The sequence below is a fragment of the Malaclemys terrapin genome, chromosome 4, assembly GCF_027887155.1.
Source record: "Malaclemys terrapin pileata isolate rMalTer1 chromosome 4, rMalTer1.hap1, whole genome shotgun sequence".
NCBI classification, from domain to species: domain Eukaryota; kingdom Metazoa; phylum Chordata; order Testudines; family Emydidae; genus Malaclemys; species Malaclemys terrapin.
The window spans coordinates 6,045,470-6,066,782 of record NC_071508.1 but is presented as its reverse complement, the minus strand read 5'-3'; the positions used below and the strand labels follow the sequence as shown (position 1 = coordinate 6,066,782).

At 55.1% G+C, this 21,313-nt stretch overlaps 1 protein-coding gene across 1 annotated transcript; it reads left to right on the top strand.

The window, feature by feature from the left end:
- The first annotated feature begins 14,668 nt into the window (after nt 1-14,668).
- Nucleotides 14,669-17,903, top strand: GSTP1 (glutathione S-transferase pi 1). The gene is made up of 7 exons (XM_054028294.1): nt 14,669-14,759; nt 14,845-14,883; nt 15,479-15,585; nt 16,044-16,131; nt 16,488-16,591; nt 17,365-17,472; nt 17,656-17,903. Coding segments are annotated over exons 1-7 (636 nt in total). The 5' UTR covers nt 14,669-14,758; the 3' UTR covers nt 17,845-17,903.
- Nucleotides 17,904-21,313: the final 3,410 nt, after the last annotated feature.

Sequence of the window (21,313 nt, the reverse complement as noted above, 5' to 3'; positions counted from 1 at the left end):
GAGGGGGGGTCCCGGGCTGCGGGTCGGGTTGTGAGACCCGTGCAGTCCCAGCCAGCTTCCTCGTGCATCCGTAACTGGATGCCACCTGCCCAGCACCGTGAAATCCGAGACAGTGGGCACCGGCCCAGCTCCCCCCGCCAGCCCCCCAGCCGCTCCCGCCTGCCCACACCCCACTCCCCTCACAGCCGCTCCCTGCCTACATCCTGCTCCCCCCACAGCCGCTCTCTGCCTACAGCCCCCCCCAGCTGCTCCCTGTCCACACCCCACTGCCCACACAGCCGCTCCCTGCCTACAGCCCCCCAGCTGCTCCCTGCCCACACCCCAGTGCCCCCACAGCCGCTCCCTGCCCACACCCCACTGCCACCACAGCCACTCCCTGCCTACAGCCCCCCCAGCTGCTCCTTGCCCACACTCACTGCCCCTACAGCCACTCCCTGCCTACAGCCCCCCGCAGCCACTCCCTGCCCACACCCCACTGCCCCTACAGCCACTCCCTGTCCACACCCCACTGCCCCCACAGCCGCTCCCTGCCTACAGCCCCCCGCAGCCACTCCTTGCCCACACCCCACTCACCCCACAGCCGCTCTCTGCCCACACCCCACTGCCCCTACAGCCATTCCCTGCCTACAGCCCCCCGCAGCCACTCCCTGCCCACACCCCACTGCCCCTACAGCCACTCCCTGCCTACAGCCCCCCGCAGCCACTCCCTGCCCACACCCCACTGCCCCTACAGCCATTCCCTGCCTACAGCCCCCCGCAGTCACTCCCTGCCCACACCCCACTGCCCCTACAGCCACTCCCTGCCTACAGCCCCCCGCAGCCACTCCCTGCTCACACCCCATTCCCCCCACAGCCACTCTCTGCCAACAGTGCCCCGCAGCCGCTCCCTGCCCACGGCCTGCTCCCATACTCCCCCACAGCTCTCCCAGCCAGTTTAGCTCTGCCCCCAGCTTGCACCCCCCCACACCTCTGTTCCCAAATCCCCCTATAGCCCCCCCATCACACACACAACTCTCCCCCCACAGCTCTCCACAGCCTGCTCCCTCCCTCAGCTCCTGCCAGTGCCTCCCCCAACACAGATCCCTTGAGCTCCCACCAGATCTTCCCTCCCCCCAGTACAGCCCTGCAGCCCCCCTAGTCCTTGGACCAGCTCCCCCACACAACCCCACTCATCCACCATCCCCACAGAGCCTCCCCCACTCCCTTTCCTGTGGCCTGCATACCCTCCCCCCGGCCCTCCTCCAACCCCCTGCCAGCCACCATGCTCTCACCCAGCCCCCCCAACTACCTCCAGCTAACCCAACCCTCACCTGCCCCCTTACGGGCCACACCCAACCCCTTCCATCCCCCCAGCCTTTACACAACCCCCACCCAGGCCCCCCACAGGCCTCCCAACCCATTCCATCTCTCTCAACCCCCACCCTGCCCCCCAACCCCTACCTGCCCCCCCAGCCCTCCCCCTACCCCATCAGATGCGCCCTGGCTGTGAAGTGTGGGGGAAGGCTCCTGGGGAAAAGCAGTCACTCTGCGTGCAGCATAGAGCTCCCTCCAGCTCTGCGGGGCTGCATGTGGGGTGTAGGGTTTGTGTCAGACATGCCATCTGTTTGCTTTGGGAGCAGAAGGGGTGATTCAGACCCCCACCCCCAATAGCCCTGCCTGCATTAGCTGCAATGCATGTGGGGTGGCTGCCAGGGAGGGGCATCCCTCCCCGCAGTATCTGCAAGAAATCAGGTCACCTCCCAGGGTGTGGAAACTAATACCAGGAAGGCAGCCTGGGGGAATGACCAAGGTAATTACAGCCAGTAAGGAGGGGGACCCCCCCCCCCGCACACGGCCTGATGGGCTATGAAGACATCTCTCTCACACACACACACACACACACACACACACACACACACACACACACGGATGGGGGAGGGGAGTCCCTGAACTCAGTATGTGGGAACAAAAGGCTGCCCCATGGGGCTGGGGGATCAGTTCTCTTCCTCCAGAGAAGCTGAGGTGAAACCACAGGAGTCCCCGCCCCCTTTGAGCCCCCACCCCCAGAGGGGTCCTGCCCTTCTCCTCAGCCCCTGACACCTTTTCCCCTGTGTTCCCCAGCTCGGTTCCCACCTCCCAGCTGGCCTTGATGTGGATTTCTCAGGCCTTGGGGCCTCTTTGGCTGGCTGGCCCCTCCGTGAATTTGGGTCAGGGTCAGCTGTTCTGTAATGGCCCAGACAGGGAGGTGACACCTGTCCGCCTGAGAGCAGATCAAAACACACCCCCTACACACACACACACTGGGTAGCCATGCAAGGCATGGGAGGAAACTGAGGCACACATCAGCATCATAAGAATATTACAGAACCATCCCTCTTTGTGACAGATGGGCGCTGGCAGAGGGCTGGTTCTGTGCATGGGTGAAGTATGAAATTATGCAAGATAACGGCAGAATTGCCATCCAGGGACTAAACCGGTCCAGGAAATAAATCTAATGTACCTTGCCCCTTCCCGCCCTCAGAGAAGGGGGAGTGGCCAGGGGCACAGAGCCCAACGTGACCCAGAGAAGGGGGAGTGATGGGGCCGGGGAAACAAGACAGCGAGCGGAGCATCACCTGATGCGGAGAGGAGCCGGGGGGGCAAGGCAGTGAGTCCAGCATCAACTGATGGGAGGAGGGGTGGCCACAGAGCCCGGCGTGACCCAGAGTGGGGCAAGGGTGGGTGGGAGACCCGAGCCCAGTCTGACCTGGTTGTGGGGGCACTGAACCCAGCCTATGCCAGTGGAGGCAGAAGGGCCAGGGGTGCAGCGCAATCCATGTTGCGGGATGGGGAAGATGTGGGTCACAGACCCAAGGATAAGACAGTCCACGGGGCAAGGTCCTGGCTGGGGCTGTAATGTTAGAAACTGCTACCGGCACAACGTCCTACCGGTAGCTATGACTGATGGCTAGCAGCTCTTTTAGAAAAGAAGAACAGGAGTACTCGGTAGAGACTAACAAATTTATTTGAGCATAAGCTTTCTTGGGCTACAGCTTTTTTAGAGGCCCTCACCATCCACTACCTCTCCCCGTTCCCCATCTCCTGGGCCGGGAGTGGCCTGTTGTGATGGTTGGGGCCACTGCCGCCCCCTTTGCTACCGTGATGAAATCTCCCGTTTAAATGTGGACACAAATAAAGACCAGTATTTCTGTAAGCCGGAGAAGCAGTGTGCACGGCTGCTCTATGTAAAACCCTGACGGAAGGGCTTTGTCCCCTTTTTGTCCCTCTCCATTGTAGATTAGTGTTTTGTTTACCGCCGGCTGGACAGTTTCTAATGTACGCCAAACACTGTAACTAGCGGGAAGCGTTGTAAACAGTATTTGAAATACTCATGAATAACTTTTAAACACAAGCGGTTGGGCAGGAAAATCCACCGTTGCTTTTTACACCCACCCTACCCTCCCCTTTTGACACGGTTACACACATTGATCCAATTTTCAAAACAAAATTTGCACTTCTCTCCTTTGGCACACACCCATATGGGTGCGTGCTCCCCACCCCCACCATCTATTCCAAAGACATTTTCTCAGGCCTTTTCCTCACTGCAAAAACCCAAGTGCCTTGTCCTCACTGTGGTTTTAGCTCAGATTAGCTCCCCCGCGTTAAACAAAACAAAGATCGCCTTTTGTAGCAGTGAGGAGGAGGCCTAAGGGACTTAGGCACTGAACGCTCAGCCTCACTAGCTTTTAGGCACCAAAATAGTCACAGGGCCACCCTGCGAATCACAGATCCCGAGCGAGGTGCCAGAGCTCCCTCGGCAATGACTGGCAGGAGAGAGGCGCCTCAGAGCAGGAACCTCAAAAGCCAGCATGCTGGGTGGGGAGCTGCCTAAACCAGCCAATAGCAGACGCTGAACAGAAAGACACTCCCCCCCCCCAAGTTCAGTACCTAAGTCCCCGCTGCAGGTAGGAGCCTAGTTCTGCCTGGCAAACGGGAACCCGTCTCCAGGAGTCAGGGGGCTTAGGTGCCTCTCAGCTGTTTCTTGTGAGACAGAGCTAGCAGGTGCCTAATTCCCCACCAGACAGGCACAGAAGGGGGTGGTACCTGCTTTGCAGCTTCTAGCCCAGTGGTCAGAGCACTCACCTGGGCTGTGGGAGACAGGATTTGAACGGGGGGAGGGGGTGTCACATACCAGGCAAGGACTCTAACCACTGGGCTAGAAGTTATAAGGTGGGTGGAATCTAAACTCCTCCTCCAGCCAGATTTTGAATGGGACCCGATCCAGTAGGCAGCCTCTGAGTACACCTACCGAATTGGGCCCCCCACACTAGATAAGCATTGCGCCCCCTCCCCCCCCCCTGAAATCTTCCCTGGTTCATGAATCACTCTGGGGCTAGATTATAGAATCATAGAATATCAGGGTTGGAAGTGACCTCAGGAGGTATCTAGTCCAACCCCCTGCTCAAAGCAGGACCAACCCCAACTAAATCATCCCAGCCAGGGCTTTGTCAAATCTGACCTTAAAAACCTCTAAGGAAGCAGATTCCACCACCTCCCTAGGTAACCTGTTCCAGTGCTTCACCACCCTCCTAGTGAAAAAGTTTTTCCTAATATCCAACCTAAACCTCCCCCACTGCAACTTGAGACCATTACTCCTTGTTCTGTCATCTGCTACCACTGAGAACAGTCTAGATCCATCCTCTTTGGAACCCTCTTTCGGGTAGTTGAAAGCAGCTATCAAATCCCCCCTCATTTTTCTCTTCTGCAGACTAAACAATCCCAGTTCTCTCAGCCTCTCCTTGTAAATCATGTGCTCCAGCCCCCTAATCATTTTTGTTGCCCTCCACTGGACTCTTTCCAATTTTTCCACATCCTTCTTGTAGTGTGGGGCCCAAAACTGATTCATAGATTCATAGATTCTAGGACTGGAAGGGACCTCGAGAGGTCATCGAGTCCAGTCCCCTGCCCACATGGCAGGACCAAATACTGTCTAGACCATCTTGGCCATCTTGGAACCGTCAACCAATAGGGACACAGTACTCCAGATGAGGCCTCACCAATGTCAAATAGAGGGGAATGATCACATCTCTCGATCTGCTGGCAATGCCCCTACTTATACAGCCCAAAATGCCGTTAGCCTTCTTGACAACAAGGGCACACCGTTGACTCGTATCCAGCTTCTCGTCCACTGTAACCCTTTTCTGCAGAACTGTTGCCTCGCCACTCGGTCCCTAGTCTGTAGAAGTGCATAGGATATCTGCATCTGGATGCCTAGGATAAGGCAGTGGTGCGCATGCTCAGAGGCAGACACTTTGGCACCTATGGAACTCTTACCCTGAAAACATAGGCACTGAGGGAGATTAGGTGGAAAACATCCTATATGGGTTCAGAAACAAATACGGAGCACGTCTAGTAAATTCTGCCCTCTGCCTCTGGCTGCTTCTGGCTCAGGGGATCAGCCCTGTACTCCGCCTATGTGCTGGGACACAACATCATGATGGTTTAAGTGAGGTGCAAAGATGTTCATGGCAGCTTATCCGATTGCATCCTGGCACCTTGTGGCTATCGCAGTCGTGGACTCAGTGTTTCATTTGTGCCAGGGCTGAGCCCCGGCCCCTCTGGGCCTGGCAGTTCAGAGCCCCAGCCCCTCTGGGCCTGGCAGTTCAGAGCCCCAGCCCCTCTGGGCTCACTGCATCAGTTATGAAAGTACAAAAATTGCTTGAGCCCCGGCACCTCTTTCATTACCAATTAAGCCCTGCGTGGATTCATTAACATCACCATCAGAACATAAGGAACGTGTAAACACAACAAATGCATTTGTAAGTTATATTTTCCTGTGATCACATCGTCAGTAAAAGAAAATGTTTATATTATGTGTCATTAGCGAGCAGGTAGAGGCTGCGATCAAAGAGGAATCTTTACAGTTAAAGCACCAAAAACACGGAACAACTGTTACTTCTAATGGGCTAAGAGGGTCAGCCCTTTGTATGCATTGCTTATAGAGGGAATCACTATACAGCCAGGCCAACACCCTGAGTATGTGTAGCAGGACCTACCACTGTCGGGCCTTCACGGAAGATGGCCTGACCGGCACAGGACAGAAAGAAGGAGCAAGATCACCTACAATTTTAACCTTAAACCGTTTATTGAAATTTTGTCAGCCCAAAATTGATGCCTGTGAAATATTGCACAGACTTTTCCGCACAGTGCAACACTCAGGAAAGTTAAGATGAGGGCACCAGGGCTGCCTGCCTTCTCCTTGAACTTAAAGAGTCAAACAGGGAACACACCTGGACTATACAAATCTGTCAAAAGCTTCAAGACGGCTCAAAAGCCTGATGCTGAACAGTGTTTGGGAGAAAACTCCTGCAATCTTCTGTGGCGGCCCTGACTCCTGTTGTCGAAACCGAGGCCGCTTCTGAAATAGAGCGTCCGCACAGGGGTTTAAGGCCTTGTAACGTACGTGTGTCAACTTCACTCCCGTAGGGTCACATCGTCGAGACAGGCTCTGAATAAGGGAAATTCAGGGGACGAAAGCCTCTGTTAATTCCTTCGGTTAAAAATGTTTTAACTGGTTTTCCATAGTATCCACACAAATAGGGGGCATTCAGATGCAAATACCTCCCTGTGACATACCAGGGTACAGTTCAGGCCAGTGGGGGGCAGTGGCACCCTTGCCCTGCAACCTTGGGTGCCTTACAATGCCTTGCTGAAGTAGTTCCCATCTGGGCTGCTCACAAACAGACTCCCATCATGCAAGCCACATCCTGAGTGTCTGTGTGTAACTGCAGCCTGCCAGCTCCACCCTGGCTCTCACCAGCCTTGGTTATATCGCAGGGTGACCCCAACACACTCCCAGTCCTGGAACTTCCCCCAGAAATGTATGTCCTGTACTGCCCAGCCCTCTCCTGGACAGGACAAATACATTAAATCCATTATTCCTTTAAGGGAACAATATGCCAGCTTATTACCTTAAATAGTTACCCAGAGACTTCAATTTAAACACACTGGATTAGATAAAACAGTAAAACAAGTTTAATAACTACAGAGAGGGAGAGATTTTAAGTGAGTACAAGTAATGAGCATAGGCGCTGACTCCATGGGTGCTCCCGGGCTGGAGCACCCACGGGGAAAAAATGGTGGGTGCTGAGCACCCACCGGCAGCCCCCCCCATCAACACCTCTCCCTCCCCCCAGGGCATCCTGCCTGATGGGGGCCCCCACCAATCAGCACCTCCCACGGATCAGCTGTTTCATGGCGTCAGGAGACACTGAGGGGGGGGAGTGGAAGGGGGAAGAAAGGGGCAGGGAAGAGGTGGGGCGGGGCATTGGGAGAAGGGGTGGAGTGGGGGCAGGGCCTGGGCAGAGCCAGGGGGGAACACCCCCTCCCCCAGCAGATTAGAAACTCGGCGCCTAAGGTAATGAGACATAAACGTCAGAAATGGTTACAAGAAAAATAGAGAGAAACTTACTAGTATCTGCTTAAGAAACTACCTCAGTTGCAAAGCAAACTTTCTCACCACATGCTGCAGCAGACTACTGACAAAACTTTCAGGTCAGGACCCCTACCCTAGTGTCCAATGGCTATTTCAATTGTCTTCTTAGGTGCAGCGAATGAAGTGGGCAGAGAGGGAGGGTGGCTTGGGGTGTTTTCCCGGCTTGTTATAGTTCCAGTCCCACTCTTGAAAAACATTTCCAGCCACGAACCAGGAGTCAAAGAGTTTTTTTTCATCTGTTTGAGTTTCCTTTGTTTCCCTTCCTGCTTCATGACTCTGTTTATGGCTTAAATGCAAATAAAGGCAAGCATACATTCCTTTGTTTAGGACAGACCTGTTTGCTGACTTTTGTTTGGGTAGGACTGGGGGGGTTGGAACATCTCTCAAAATCACTATACAGGAAAATCTTATAACTTCCCATACAATGTTGTCACACCTATTTTATCAGGACAATACTGACCAGAAAATTATGAGTTTTCAAATGATACCTCACCAGGCATACTTTGTACAAACATTATTCACAATAGTGTGTGGGGTGTGAACACAAGGCTGTATTCCATCATATCCTGATGGCAACGGGGCAGCATTAGCCACACAATCATTATCCGAGCAATCAAGCTATGAATAACATGTATTAGCTACCCCACCGTAAAAACATTGTGGAGACAAGGCATGTTAGTTTCACCAAAAGACAAACTAGGTGAGGTAAGTGTGACGGGTTCCCCCCAGGGTGCCATCTGGAACTGGGGTACCACTGAGCCCTCTGACCCACCAGCCTGGGCTCCCTCTCTCACTATGCTGCTGTGACAAGCTGCAAAGCCCTCCAGACTGCACTTTCACTAGCATTCACACAGGTAGGGACACACCCAGATGCAGTACATGCAGACTCTCTATCCAGCCCCTGTAATCAACCAACAACAGAAAGGCTACAGCTAAGACAACTCCCTTTCTTTACAGCTTGGATGCCCCACATCTTTCATGCACAGGCTAAAAATCCCTTCCCCAGTTCAGTCTTTGTTCCTCAGGTGTTTCCAGGAGTCTTCTTAGGTGGGGAGGGCAGAACCACAGATGATCATGTCACTCCCTTTCTTACATAGCTTTAGCCTCTGGCGGGAACCCTTTGTCCCAAACTTCGTTTGTGGAAAAATACTGACATCCCAAAGTGGAATCATGTGACTTGGTCACAGGCCCTTGCATGCCTTGCTGAGTCATAGCAGGCATTACTCACCAGTTGTCTGGAGTGTCCTCAGAAAGGCTCAGGTGGTGGATAAACATCTCCTAAGACTGATGGTTTTCCCTAGTGGCCCATTACCAGGAATGGGCCCTTCTCATCCAGCTATCTAGACTGAAAGCATCTTGTCTAGTGGCCGCTACCCAGGTGTAACTACATCTGAAATATAGATACATAGTCACTATCATAACTTCAGATACAAAGTTGATACATGCACACAAATAGGATAATCATATCTGGCAAATCATCACTTCTCCAATGGCACCTCACATGACTTATCTTGTACAAAATGCACCATAATTATGCCACAATCATATCATAATATCACTGTGAAGAATACGGGGCACGGTGCAACACCTCGCCCCTTAGATCACTGCCAGAGGGTTAGTCACTGACTAATGCGGAGGCAGTATGCCTAATGCCCTCTTTAGGTTTTGGCTCTACAACTCTCAAGTGTTACCAAACATTCTCCTGTCACCCAGTTTCTTTTGTGTTTTTTTCCCCAGGTTGCCTGAAAACATTCCTGTGTGTAGCATTGTTAACACAGTGCAGATATCAATATATTTTAGAGTGTAGGTGTCTTGGCATTTAGCCACCCATGCCATGAGATAGTGTGCCTCAGTTTCCCCTTCCACACAGCAGACTGGGTTTGTTATGCTTTTTCTGCTGTGCCAAGCTCTAATCCTGTTTACAGGTATTAGTTGAGAAGCAGTATCCTTATAGGACTTCCCCGATTCCACTCCTGGCATGTTCAAAAGTTCTTCCCCACAATCATGCATGTTACACCTTTTCAAAGGATTCAATATAACCAACAAACTGTGTATTATGAAACTTAACAGTACCAGCAAATTCATGACAGGGAGGTGTTTCCAAGTACCACGCCTTCTGTTTAAACAGTCTGGTTTGTTTAATTCTCATTGTTTTTTTCCAACTGCTCCCTGAACCACAGCAGGTGTTCAGATACTGGTCTTTCTTCCCAGTTAGTGTTTTTTTCCAGTGTCCCCTTCAGAAGGGTGTGATGCGATCCCCGGGGTGCAGCCTGGGACTGTGAGACCGCTGTTCCCCCTTAACTCTCTCCAGCCTAGGCGGTCTCTCACTATGCTTTGCTAGTGACCAGCAGAAAACCCCTCCAGGTGCTGTGATCACTCAGCCCAATAGAAAGTGGAGCCCCACACCCCGCTAGATTGCATGAATGCTCCCAGAGCCACTCATGAATCACACAGAGAAAGGCACTAGCCAAATCCCCCCAGCTCCCAGCATTGTATCTCAGGAATATACCTTCTTGCACTGCTCAAGGTAGGCAGTGCAAATTTATGAAGTGGTTCACCACTTCATCAATGGAAAGTGGGTATACACCAGCCTTTACAAAACCTGAGCAGATTTGCCTACACACTTCCTACAAACTCACTGGTAAAGATAAACAGTAAAACAAGTGTATTGACTGCAAAAGAGATGTTAAGTGATAGGCAAAAAGTCAGAGAGTTACCAAAAGAAATAAAATATAACCAGGCAGTCTGAACTCTCAACCCTATTAGACTGGGCAACAACTAGATTCAGCAGTTTTTCTCACCCCACTGCATATTGCAGTTCATAGTACACAGATTTCACCCTTGAAATCTGGGCCAAGCCCCTCAGCTGGAGTCTTCAGAGTGTCCTTGTTGCTTGCAGTATCAGTAGGGTGGGAGAAAGGCCAAGCATGGGCCCCCTGTGTTCGATTTTATACTCTGAGTCCTAAGTGCTTGGGGAGCACAAGTCCAGGCACATCTGGGGAGAGGGGGAGAGCATTGCTGAGTCCCCAGGCAATGTTGAGCAATTCTCCTAGTGGGGCCTCATGCAGGTGAGTCATTGCATTGTAGCCCCCTTGCTATGGTTGTTGCTATCGTACAATGGTTGCTGATGGCTGTTTGACACCCCGCCCCGGGGGTTGGTTACTTTTCTTGCTGTTGCCTCTCAGGAGCTGATATCTGCCTGATTCCCCAATTTACAGCATGTTTTAGTGACCACTATACAACACAATTCTCATAACTTCATATGCATTAACGATACACATATATGGAGAGAGAAATGACTTTCAGCAAGTCATAACCTTTCCCCTGGTACCTTACAAGGCATGTTTTATATGTAAGATCACCATTATATAAAAATGAGGACTATGGGAGTTCCAGGACACACCCCCAAGGTATAGAATGTCACAAAGGGTTCTCAGTTATATATGTCTTTGGGGTTTTGGTGAGGCAAGGGTATGAGGGGACCTTGCATTGTGTCGCCCCTCTGTGGAGCTGCATTTGATCTCCAGGGTTATGCCCATGCAAAAAAATCCACAACCCCGCTCCTAGGATTTCCTTGTGATTTACCCTCCCAGCACCGGGACTTTCCCCGCCCTCGTTTCCTAGCGGGCTGTGATCCTCCAGCAGCTTTTCCTTTGCTGCTTGCTGTATCTTACCCACCCAGGAAATTGTTTCCTCCTCCCCTTGCTCAGGTGGGTCATTAGCATTTTCACTGACACTCAAGTCTTTAGTAGGAGTCTCATCCTGTCTTAAAGAGACAGAGTTAGTTTCCACAAGTACATCAGGAACACCATTTTGCAAAAGTGGGACCTGGATTGGGGTATCCTCTGTCACTCCTCTCATTATCCCCAAGAGGTCTGTTGTGTGACTGCTCCACTCTGGGAGATCAGTTACACAGTTCCCTCTTAAAACCGGAGTCACAGGTTGGGTGCCTGGCTGCACAGAAACTGACCTGGCATTTCTCTCCTGGGCAAACCCCTCCCGCCATGTGATCAGTGAGGACACATCCCTGTACTCCCACTAATTTCTTTTCAGTTTCCTCCTCTGACCCCCCCCCCCAAACACGCACCTCTGTGCTCTCTAGAGTGGGATCTATCCCCTATCCAGCTGTGATGAGCTCGCAGCTAACAGCCTGAACAGTTCTTTCACAGGCAGGCACTACACCCTCCTCCTCCTCTCAGAGTTGGGTTTGCCTCCAGCTACAGAGTCAATGGAACCCTCACCCACCAAAGTGGTCTCTACAATTCCACCACCCTCCACTGGGCTTCCCTCTAGGACACATCTCCCTATGCATGTGAGGTCTGTCCCTTGCTTATCTGCAGCCAGCAACCCCTGGACAGTTTTCTCACTGGCAGGCAACACCACCCTGACCTCCTTTCTTGGGGAAATGCTGCCTTCAGATACCGTGCGAGAGCTGGTCTCAACCACACTCACCCCGGAAGCATACAGTTCCTCACTGCTGCAGAGGAATTAGAGAGACACTCTCCCTTAGCGCAGCAGTACCTGAGACTTTATCCTTTTCCTCTGGGGTTTCAGCTTAATACGCAAATGATTACACTTTTTTTAAAAATGTACAATCCTTTTTTTCAATAAATCTTTTATGTGGTTCTGCTTCTTTCGCAAGTTTAGTTGCTGCTCTCTCTCTCTCTCTCTCCCCCACCCCCACGGCTAATTTCTGGATCTTAATTTCTTTGTCTTCCTCTATCTGTTTCAGTTCCAAAACACTCTGGTGTGTGGCTTCCTGCCTTGCATTCTGTGCTTTCATGACTTGCTTCTGGGCTTCAATTACTTTTTTTCTGTAATTCTTTTATCTCCAACAGTCTTTGGGGTTCTCCCTCTTTTTCTTCTGCCTGCACTCTGCACAGCTCCAAATTCACAATGGTTTCACTATTTTCACTTATCTTGCTGCTTTTCTATCCCTACCTCCCTTGCCTGAAATAAGCAAACAGAAAATAACAACCGGTAACCACTTTGACTAATCTCAAGCCACTACACTTAAACTCCCACTTAAAATCACCACCCGTGTATGAAGTGCAAATCTCACTCAGACCAACAAGTCGTGCATATCACCCTACTTGACCATGCCACTGTGACGGGTTCCCGCAGGGGTGCACCTGGAACTGAAGTACCACTGAGCTCTCTGACCCACCAGCCTGGGCTCCCTCTCTCACTATGCTATGGTGACAAGCTGCAAAGCCCTCCAGCCTGAACTTTCACTAGCATTCACACAAGTAAGGACACATCCAGATGCAGTACATGCAGACTCTCTATCCAGCCCCTGCAATCAACCAACAACAGAAAGGCTACAGCTAAGGCAACTCCCAGCTCCCCAGGCATGCACCCCCATGGGAGTAAAAACCCAAAATAATACCGTCACGTGCTGCACAGGGAACTGTACAGTGTAAGCTCATAAAGTTCACCCCCTTCCTCAATGTGGAGAAGAACATGCAACAGCCTTTGCCCCTTGAGCTAGGATTCTCATACACTTCATTCCAACTCACTGCTTTAGACAAAGCAAAAACAAGTTTATTAACTACAAACGATAGATTTTACGTGATTATAAGGGCTAGCAAACAGATCAAAGCAGATTCCCTAGCAATTAACAAAAAACACAAACTAAGCTTGGTATACGAAATAGATTGGATATGAACAGCCGATTCTCACACTAACTGATGGTACAAGTGGGCTGCAGATTCTTAAGGAGCAAGCTGCCCTTTCTTGCACAGGCTAGAAACCCCTTTAGCCTGGATCCAGCACTTCCCCTAGTTCAATCTTTGTTCCTTATATATTTCCAGGAGTTTTCTTAGGTGGGGAGTGAATAACCACAGATAATGCCACTTCCTGCCTAATAGAGCGTTAGCAGATGGCGGGAACCCTTTGTCCCAAACTCAGTTTGTGGAAAAACACGGACATCCCAAGATGGAGTCTGGAATCATGTGACCTGGTCACATGCGCTTGCATACCTTGCTGAGTCATAGCAGGCATTACTCACCAGTTGTCTGGAGTGTCCTCAGAAAGGCTCAGGTGGTGGATAAACATCTCCTAAGACCGATGGTTTTCCCTAATGGCCCATTACCAGGAATGGGCCCTTCTCATCCCCAGCTATCTAGACTGAAAGCATCTTGTCTAGTGGCCGCTACCCAGGTGTAACTACATCTGAAATACAGACACATAGTCACTATCATAACTTCAGATACAAAACTGATACATGCACACAAATAGGATAATCATATTTGGCAAATCATCACTTCTCCAATGGCACCTCACATGACTTATCTTGTACAAAATACACCATAATTATGCCATAATCATATCATATTATCAGCAGGAAGAAAAAAAAAACTTTTGTAGTGACAATAGCCCACCTTAATTGATTAGTCTCATTACAGTTGGTATGGCAACACCCATTATTTCATGTTCTCTGTGTATATATTACTTCCTACTGTATTTTCCACTGCATGCATCCGATGAAGTGGGGTTTAGCCCAAGAAAGCTTACGTCCAAATAAATTTGTTAGTCTCTAGGGTGCCACAAGGACTCCTGTTCTTTTTGCGGATACAGACTAACACGGCTGCTACTCTGAAACCTGAAAAAGTTTGGACACCAAGCCAGGAAATCACTCAGCCTGGACGTCAGATGATGCCAAAGAATAACCCTGGGTATTAAAAAAAGTAAAATACAATTAAAAAAAGAACAAAAGTGTAGAATGCCAGGCAAACAGGAAGTGCTGCCCTAGAATCAGTGTGATCGCTGCCTGGAGCGAGGAGCCAAGTAGGAACAGCCATTCCCCGGTAGTCACAAGACGCCCTGGGGCCTCCAGCTGCACAACGGGAACGGAGGTCCAGGACGATGGGCCACGAGTAATGAAAAGCACATTCTGTGAAGTCGGTAGTGCCAGGGCGTGAACCCGCGGGGACAGCGGCTAGGACAGAACAGCGCCGAGCTTTGCAGACCCAGAGCCGGAGTGGGGAGTTGGAAATGTCTGCAGAGTGTATTTGGGGGGGATGTAAACTATGTCACGGACTCCAGTCTCCCGTAGCAGCGCCATGCACGGCGGGCGGGCGTTGGCCAGCCTGGCGCTTTAAGACCAGAGCCTGGGAAGCGGATTAGGCGCTGCACAGTCCCCGCCCAGCAGCAAATTCCGCCCCCCTGGCTGGGGGGGGGGCGGGGTGGGGCTTGTTCTTCTGCTTTTAAGGCACCGGGGGGCAGGTGACTCAGCACTTCCCTGGCTCCCTTTAACCCAGGGCGGGATCCATCTGCTCCGCAGCTGCAGCGAGAGAGCCCGAGAGTGAGTCCGCGGAGCCCTGGGGTGTGTCCCCCCCGTCCCGCACCAGACCCCGCACCCCGCTAACTCCGCTCTGTTCTCTCCGCAGTGCCTGGGCCCTTCACCATCACCTACTTCCCCGTGCGCGGTGAGTGCTGGGGGGCACAGCCAGCCGGGGGGGCCTCGATCCGGACCTGCAGCCCCTGCTCGCCCCCAGCCCTGGGCTCCCCCTCCCAGCCCTGCCGGTGCCCCTCGCTCCAGACCCACAGCCCCTGCTACCCCGGTCCTATGTTCCCTCTCCCAGCCCTGCCGGTGCCCCTCGCTCCCGACCCGCAGCCCCTGCTACCCCTGCCCTGGGCTCCCTCTCCCAGCCCTGCCGGTGTCCCTCGCTCCTGACCCACAGCCCCTGCTACCCCTGCCCTGGGCTCCCCCACAACCCCCGTCCCCTCTAGCTCTACTGGTGCCCTGGATGCAGAGAGCAGCGCTGGCTGGGGGTGTCTGTTCTGCCCGATCTCTGCCCTGTGGGGGCTGGGTGGTGGGGGGGCGTGGGGCAGGGGCGTCCATGACCCCGTGGGCTGGGTGGTGAGGAGGATGGAGATGCCCGTGCCCTGGGGAGCTGTGGGGGGGATGGGATTGGAGGGGTCTGTCTATGCCCAGGAGGGCTGCTGGGGGGCTGAGGGCGCCGGAGGGGTCTGTCTGTGCCCGGGGGCAGCCAGTGAGGGTCTGCCCATCCCGTGGCGCAGGGCGCTGCGAGGCCGTGCGGATGCTGCTGAGCGACCAGGGGCAGGAGTGGCAGGAGGATGTAGTGACCATGGACCTGTGGCAGAAGGGAGAGCTCAAGAAATCCTGTGTGAGTGAAACCCCTGGGGGTGGCTGGCCCAGAGTGGTGGGGGGGTGTCCCTGAGTGGAGTGGGGGAGGTGGGGGGAGTGACCCTGTGGGGGAGAGGGGATCCCCTGCTGGGGGAAGTGACCCTGTGGGGATGGGGGAATCCCAGGGGAGGTGGGGGGGCATCTCAGGGGAGATCGTGGATGTGACCCCATGGGAGTGGGGAGGGGTTACTGGGGGAGATGGCAGGTGTGGGGGAACCCTTCGCGGGGGGAGAGGCATGACCCCCTGGCGGGTGATGAGAGGGATCCCAGCAGAGGTTGGAGCACTGGTTCAGAGTCCCCTCCCCCGATGGCTTTCTGGCCCATCTTGCTTTTGCCCCGCTGGGGTGGCTGCTTTGCTGTGTCTGTCCGTCCGTCCCACGGCCTCACCCTGTTGGCCCAATCTGGGGCTTGTGACTCCTCACCTTGTGCTCCTTGCAGCTGTTCGGGCAGCTGCCTAAGTTTCGGGATGGCGACTTAACCCTGTACCAGTCCAACGCCTTCCTGCGGCACCTGGCCAGGACCTATGGTATGGCTGGGGGAGGGAGGGACTGGGCAGCTGGGGGGAGTTGGGTGTAGGGGGGCTCCCTGTGCTGGCCACAGCTCTCCTCTGACAGTGCTATATGGGAAGGAGCTTGGGGAGGTAGGGCTGGGTGTAGGGAGCAGGTGTGGGGAGGGGGATGGGAGGAGGAGGTCTCCCCGTGCTGATGGTGGCTCTGGCGGGGCACCAGGGGCAGGACCAGCGGGTGGCAGGGCTGGGGGTAGGGGGAGGTCTCCCCCTGCTGATGGTGGCTCTGGCAGGGCTCTAGGGGCAGGACCAGCGGGTGGCAGGGCTGGGGGTAGCGGGAGGTCTCCCCCTGCTGATGGCTGCCCTTGCTCTGGCAGGGCTATACGGAAAGGACCAGCGGGAGGCGGCGTTGCTGGACATGGTGAATGACGGGGTGGAAGATCTGCGCCTCAAATATATCCAGCTCATCTACCAGAACTATGTGAGCCAAGGCCGGAGGGAGAAGTGGGGTCAGGAGGGGGCAGCTCCAGCACTGGGGGATAGGCCTGGTCGGGGTGTGGGGGTGGCTCCTGCGCTTGGAGGCAGGAGTGGGCCCCATTGCAGTGAGGGCAGGGTTGACTTTGGCGCTAGGATGGGGCGTGAGGGCATGGGCCCAGCTTTGGGGACAGGCCCCATTGTGGTGCGGGTGGGTCCAGTGCTAGGACAGGTCTTGGTGGGGGTGGGTCCAGCTGAGGGTGGGCCCTGTCGTGTTGGGGGTGGGTCCAGCACTAGGATAGGTTGTGGTGGGGGCAGGGCCCCAGGCAAAAAAAACCCGGCGGCATGGAGGGCAGTCAAGGGGGCTTGCAGGGGGGTGAAGGGCGGCACGCACCCGCTCCCTCCGCCCGTAGGCAGCCTTCCGGCCTTGGGGTGCCTCTCCTGGCTGGGCAGGTGGAGCCCCCGGGGGCTGCAGGAGTTGCTGGCTCAGCCGCTCCTTTAAAGCCGGCTCGGCCGGGCCGGGCTCAGAGCGGCGCGGGAGGCGGAGGCTGGTGCAGGCGGCGGGGAGTGGCATGTCCCGGGGAGCCCAGCGGCACAGTGAGCGGCGGGGATCGCTAGTTCGTGCCCCTGCAGGGCTGGCTGCCCCAAAATTGGCCAGAATGCCGCCCCTTACAATGTGCCGCCCCAGGCAAGTGCTTTCTCATCTAGTGCCTGGAGCCGGCCCTGGGTGGGGGTGGGTTCCTGGGGGAGCAGCTGGGCCCTGACCCCTGTCTCCCGCAGGAGAACGGTAAAGCGGCCTATGTGGAGGCACTGCCAGCGCAGCTGCGCCCCTTTGAGACCCTGCTGTCCCAGAACCGCGCCGGCAAGGCCTTCATCGTCGGAGATCAGGTGAGTGTGTTTGGGGCGGGGGCTGTCTCCCCACTCCTGCCCCCCACAGTGGCTGGGGTATCTGTCCATCAGTCTCCTCCTTCCCAGGTGACCAGGGTCTTACTGTCCCTGGCCCTGAAACCGATGGGTCTCCTCAGCTGCCTGGGGGCATGGCCATGTGCTGATTCTGCCCTCTCTCCCCAGATCTCTTTTGCAGACTATAACCTGGTGGAGCTGTTGCGGAACCACCTGGTGCTGGCACCCGGCTGCCTGGCCTCCTGCCCTCTGCTGGCCGCTTATGTGGAGCGGGTGAGTGCCCGGCCCCGCCTGCGCACCTACCTGGAGTCGGCTGCCCACCGTGACCGGCCCATCAATGGCAATGGCAAGCAGTGACCCCCATAGATGGACGGAGGGGGCACTCCCGTGGCTCAATAAACAGCTCCCAGACCAGGCCCCTGTGTGTTGTTGGGGGGCAGGGGAAAGTTGATGTTTAATGCATGAGAGAGGAAACCCATTTCCAGTCCCGGAAGCAGCCCCACACACTGCTCCAGCAGGCACCTGTTGCCCAGGGCTCAAGGACCGTGCTGGGACCTGGGTCCCGTGGTGCTGCTGTTGTGTGCAGCTGGGGGGCAGGAGTGGGGCAGTGTTACCCAGGCACATGGGCAACCTCCTCCCAGAGCCCCAGTGCTACTCTGCTTGGTGGCTGTGCCCAAGATGGGACATTGCCCAGCGGGGAGATGCAGCCACCTCTGGGGGGGGATGTGCAGGAGCCACTGGGGCCAGTGCCCTGACCCAGACTGGTGCCCATAATGTGCCCTGCATTTATCCTGCCCTGTTTCCCTCAGCCCAGGCTCTGCTGGGGGCAGGCTGTGTTGCCAGCTGCATGCCCACAAGCCTGGAAACACCAGCCCTGAGGGCTCAGGGTGAGGCAGGGCAAACCCCCCTCCAAAGGGATCCAGGGTGGGGAGAGGCAGGGCGGAGCACACCTGAGGGCAGGTCACCCTGTGCAGGGGCTGGGGCTGCTCTAGCAGGTTCTCAGCCCATAAAATCCAATTCTCTTTCAGTCTAAATGAAAAGGCCGATCATCTGCCTCCCCTCGGCCCCTGGTGCTAGCGGGGCTATCCGCATTGTACCAGGGAGGGGTGGAACCCAGCTGTGCGGGGTCCTGGCCCCCTGCCCTAACCCACTAGACTCTACCCACCCTTTGAGGGCTGGGGATAGAATCCAGGCAGCCCTAGAGTGGGTGTGTGATTCCTCCATGGGACCTACCCTTGGCGTGGCCCCATGGGCGGTTGGCAGCCCCTGTGTTACAGATTCCCCACGATCAGCGCTAGGCCCCAGCGTTTACACTGTCCTGTGGAGGAGCCCTTCAGTGCGCCAGGGCCCCCACTCTTCCTGCAGGGCTGGCCACGTGGCCTCAGCGGCAGAGCCTCTGGGCTCCACCCTCCTTCACCCGGCGAGCTCTGCCTAGCGTGTCCCACTGAGCCATACCCCTGGAGAGACCTGGCTGCTCTTCGGGGGCTCCGACACCCCAGCCCCTGTTTGCAGTGACAGTCGGCAGCATTGTCAAACCGGTTCCACGGCCCAGCGAGGCCCTAGGTCAGCAGGAAGACCCGAGGGTTAAAGCATCATCCATTCTGGTCGAGCCACAATTCACCAGCCAAGCCCAACCCTGCCCCTAAAGCCATCCTGAACCTGCCCCCAACCTCACCCAAACTCCATGTTCAGACTGTGCCTCTGACTTCCTTCTTTCCTCAGTTCCCAGAAGAGAGCCCCCCGGCTTCCTCCAGCAGCTAACCTTTCTCCCCCACCTCCCAGCACAGTCCTTCCTTCAGCCTCCCTGCTGAGAGGCGGCAAAATCCTCCCGCTGGGGCGCAGGTTGCTAGGTGTCCCGGTCCTTGTGACTGGATTTCCCATTGTCTCCTCACATTTTCCGCTGATATGGGTCGGCCTCACTGGTCCTTCTTTAATGATCCACTCAGACAGCTAGGCAACCCTCCTGCCACATCTCTTAGCCTGCCCTGAGAGCAAACTTCATCCTGTTTCCCCCAGTGGGTAGCCACATGCAAACTACGGGGGAAACTGAGGCACACAGAGGATTCATAAAAAAAAATTACAAAGAATTCCCCCTTTGTCACAGCATGTCTCCCTGTTTTCAGCCACTGCTGCCCCTGGGCATCTCTCATCCAGGCTGGCTGCCAAGGGGAGGAGCTGGGTGGGAGCTGGGGTTGCTGGTGAAGCATAGACAGACCCCAGCCCGCTAGGACAGGCTCCCCTGGCACACGGTCAGTACTGCCCTATGAGCAGGTCTGGTTTGCGGGGGGAGGGCATTTCCATAGCAGGACTGGCACTCCCAGCCAGGGGTCCCATTGCCCGGTGTGGTGAGAGAATTGTCACTGTGGATGTGCCGTGGTGCTGGGATCCCCTTCCCCCCGCATCCGTTCCCACTGCTCTGTCTCACTGCCCAGGGCACATACCCCACCCCTTCCCTAAGGTGGGGGGGTCCTTGGTCACAGCCACCCCAGAGGGATCTAAGAGGCATGGTGCCCTTTCCTCTTCCCAGCCATATGGAAGGGGGTTGCCATGGGCGGGGGGGGGGGTGCAGCCACCCAGGAGACTCCCCATGGGGACCCCAAGGCCAGGGGATCTTCCCTCCAATGGGAAAAGGTGGAAGGAGGAGCTGCTGTGGGCCACGCCCAGGGACCACGCCAGCCCCGGGGATGGTGCTAGGGGACTGAGATGGAGAGGCCAGATGGGCCCATTGGCTCAGCCGCTTCCCCTGTACTGAGCCCTGTGACTGGTGTTTGACCAAAGCATTGTCCCAAAAGGCTCCAGCCTGGCTCTGAAGACAGCAGCGATGGAGCCTCTTCCCCGGCCCTCAGGAGTTTGCTCCAGGGGTTCCTCCCCTGCACTGTTGGATGTTTGTGCCTCCTTTCTAAGGGGAACGTGCCTGGCTCCATTGCCCAGCCACTGGGTCTGGCCCCGCCTCTCTCCGCTAGATCGAAGAGCCCTTTTGTACCTGGTATTCTCTCTCCCTGAAGGAACTTCACCCCTGTTATCGAGTCACCTCTCAGGCGTGGGTTTGAGAAGCTAGGCAGATTGAGCTCTGTCAGTCCCTCCCTGTCAGGCATTTTCGCCAGCCCTCGAATCATTTTGGTGGCTCTTCTCTGCCCCCTCTCCAATTTTTTTCAACATCCGTTTTAAAACCTGGCCCCCAGAACTGGACGCAGCATCCCAGTGTGGATCTCCCCAGTGCCAGACGCAGAGGTAAATCCAACTCCGTGCTCCTGCTCACCGCTCCCATGTTTATATAGCCCAGGGTTGCACCAGCCCTTTTTAGCCACAGCATCACACCGGGAGCGGATGACAGGACGTTTGGCCCTGGGACAGGTTTTCTGCCACCCCAAGCAGCAAAAAAAAAAAAAGTCGTGGCAGCGCAATCGCGCCGCTCCACTCTTTGGCGGCAACAGACGTGCCGCCCCAATAGCGGCTGGAGTGCCGCCCCTTGATATTGGCCACCCCAAGCACCTGCTTCTTTAGTGGGTGGCTGGAGCTGGCCCTGCCCTGTGATGATTTTAGGGCCTCATCTGGTCAGGTGATGGTGGGACGCTGTTGCTATGGAAAGCATAAATACCCTCCTGTCTGTGCCCCACTGTCTAGCAGAACTGCATCCCAGCCCAGGACAATGGGGAATGCTCAGATCATAACAGGACTGGCTAAGGGGGTTGCTGGACAAAGACACTTCCTTCCTCCCCAGCTGTGCTGGGGGCAGTGGGAAATCACCAAAAAGACCCCAAAGGGGGGGGGTACATTAAACAGACCCCCAGGGAGCTGGGGTGAGACGCAGGAAGTTTGGGCAGGA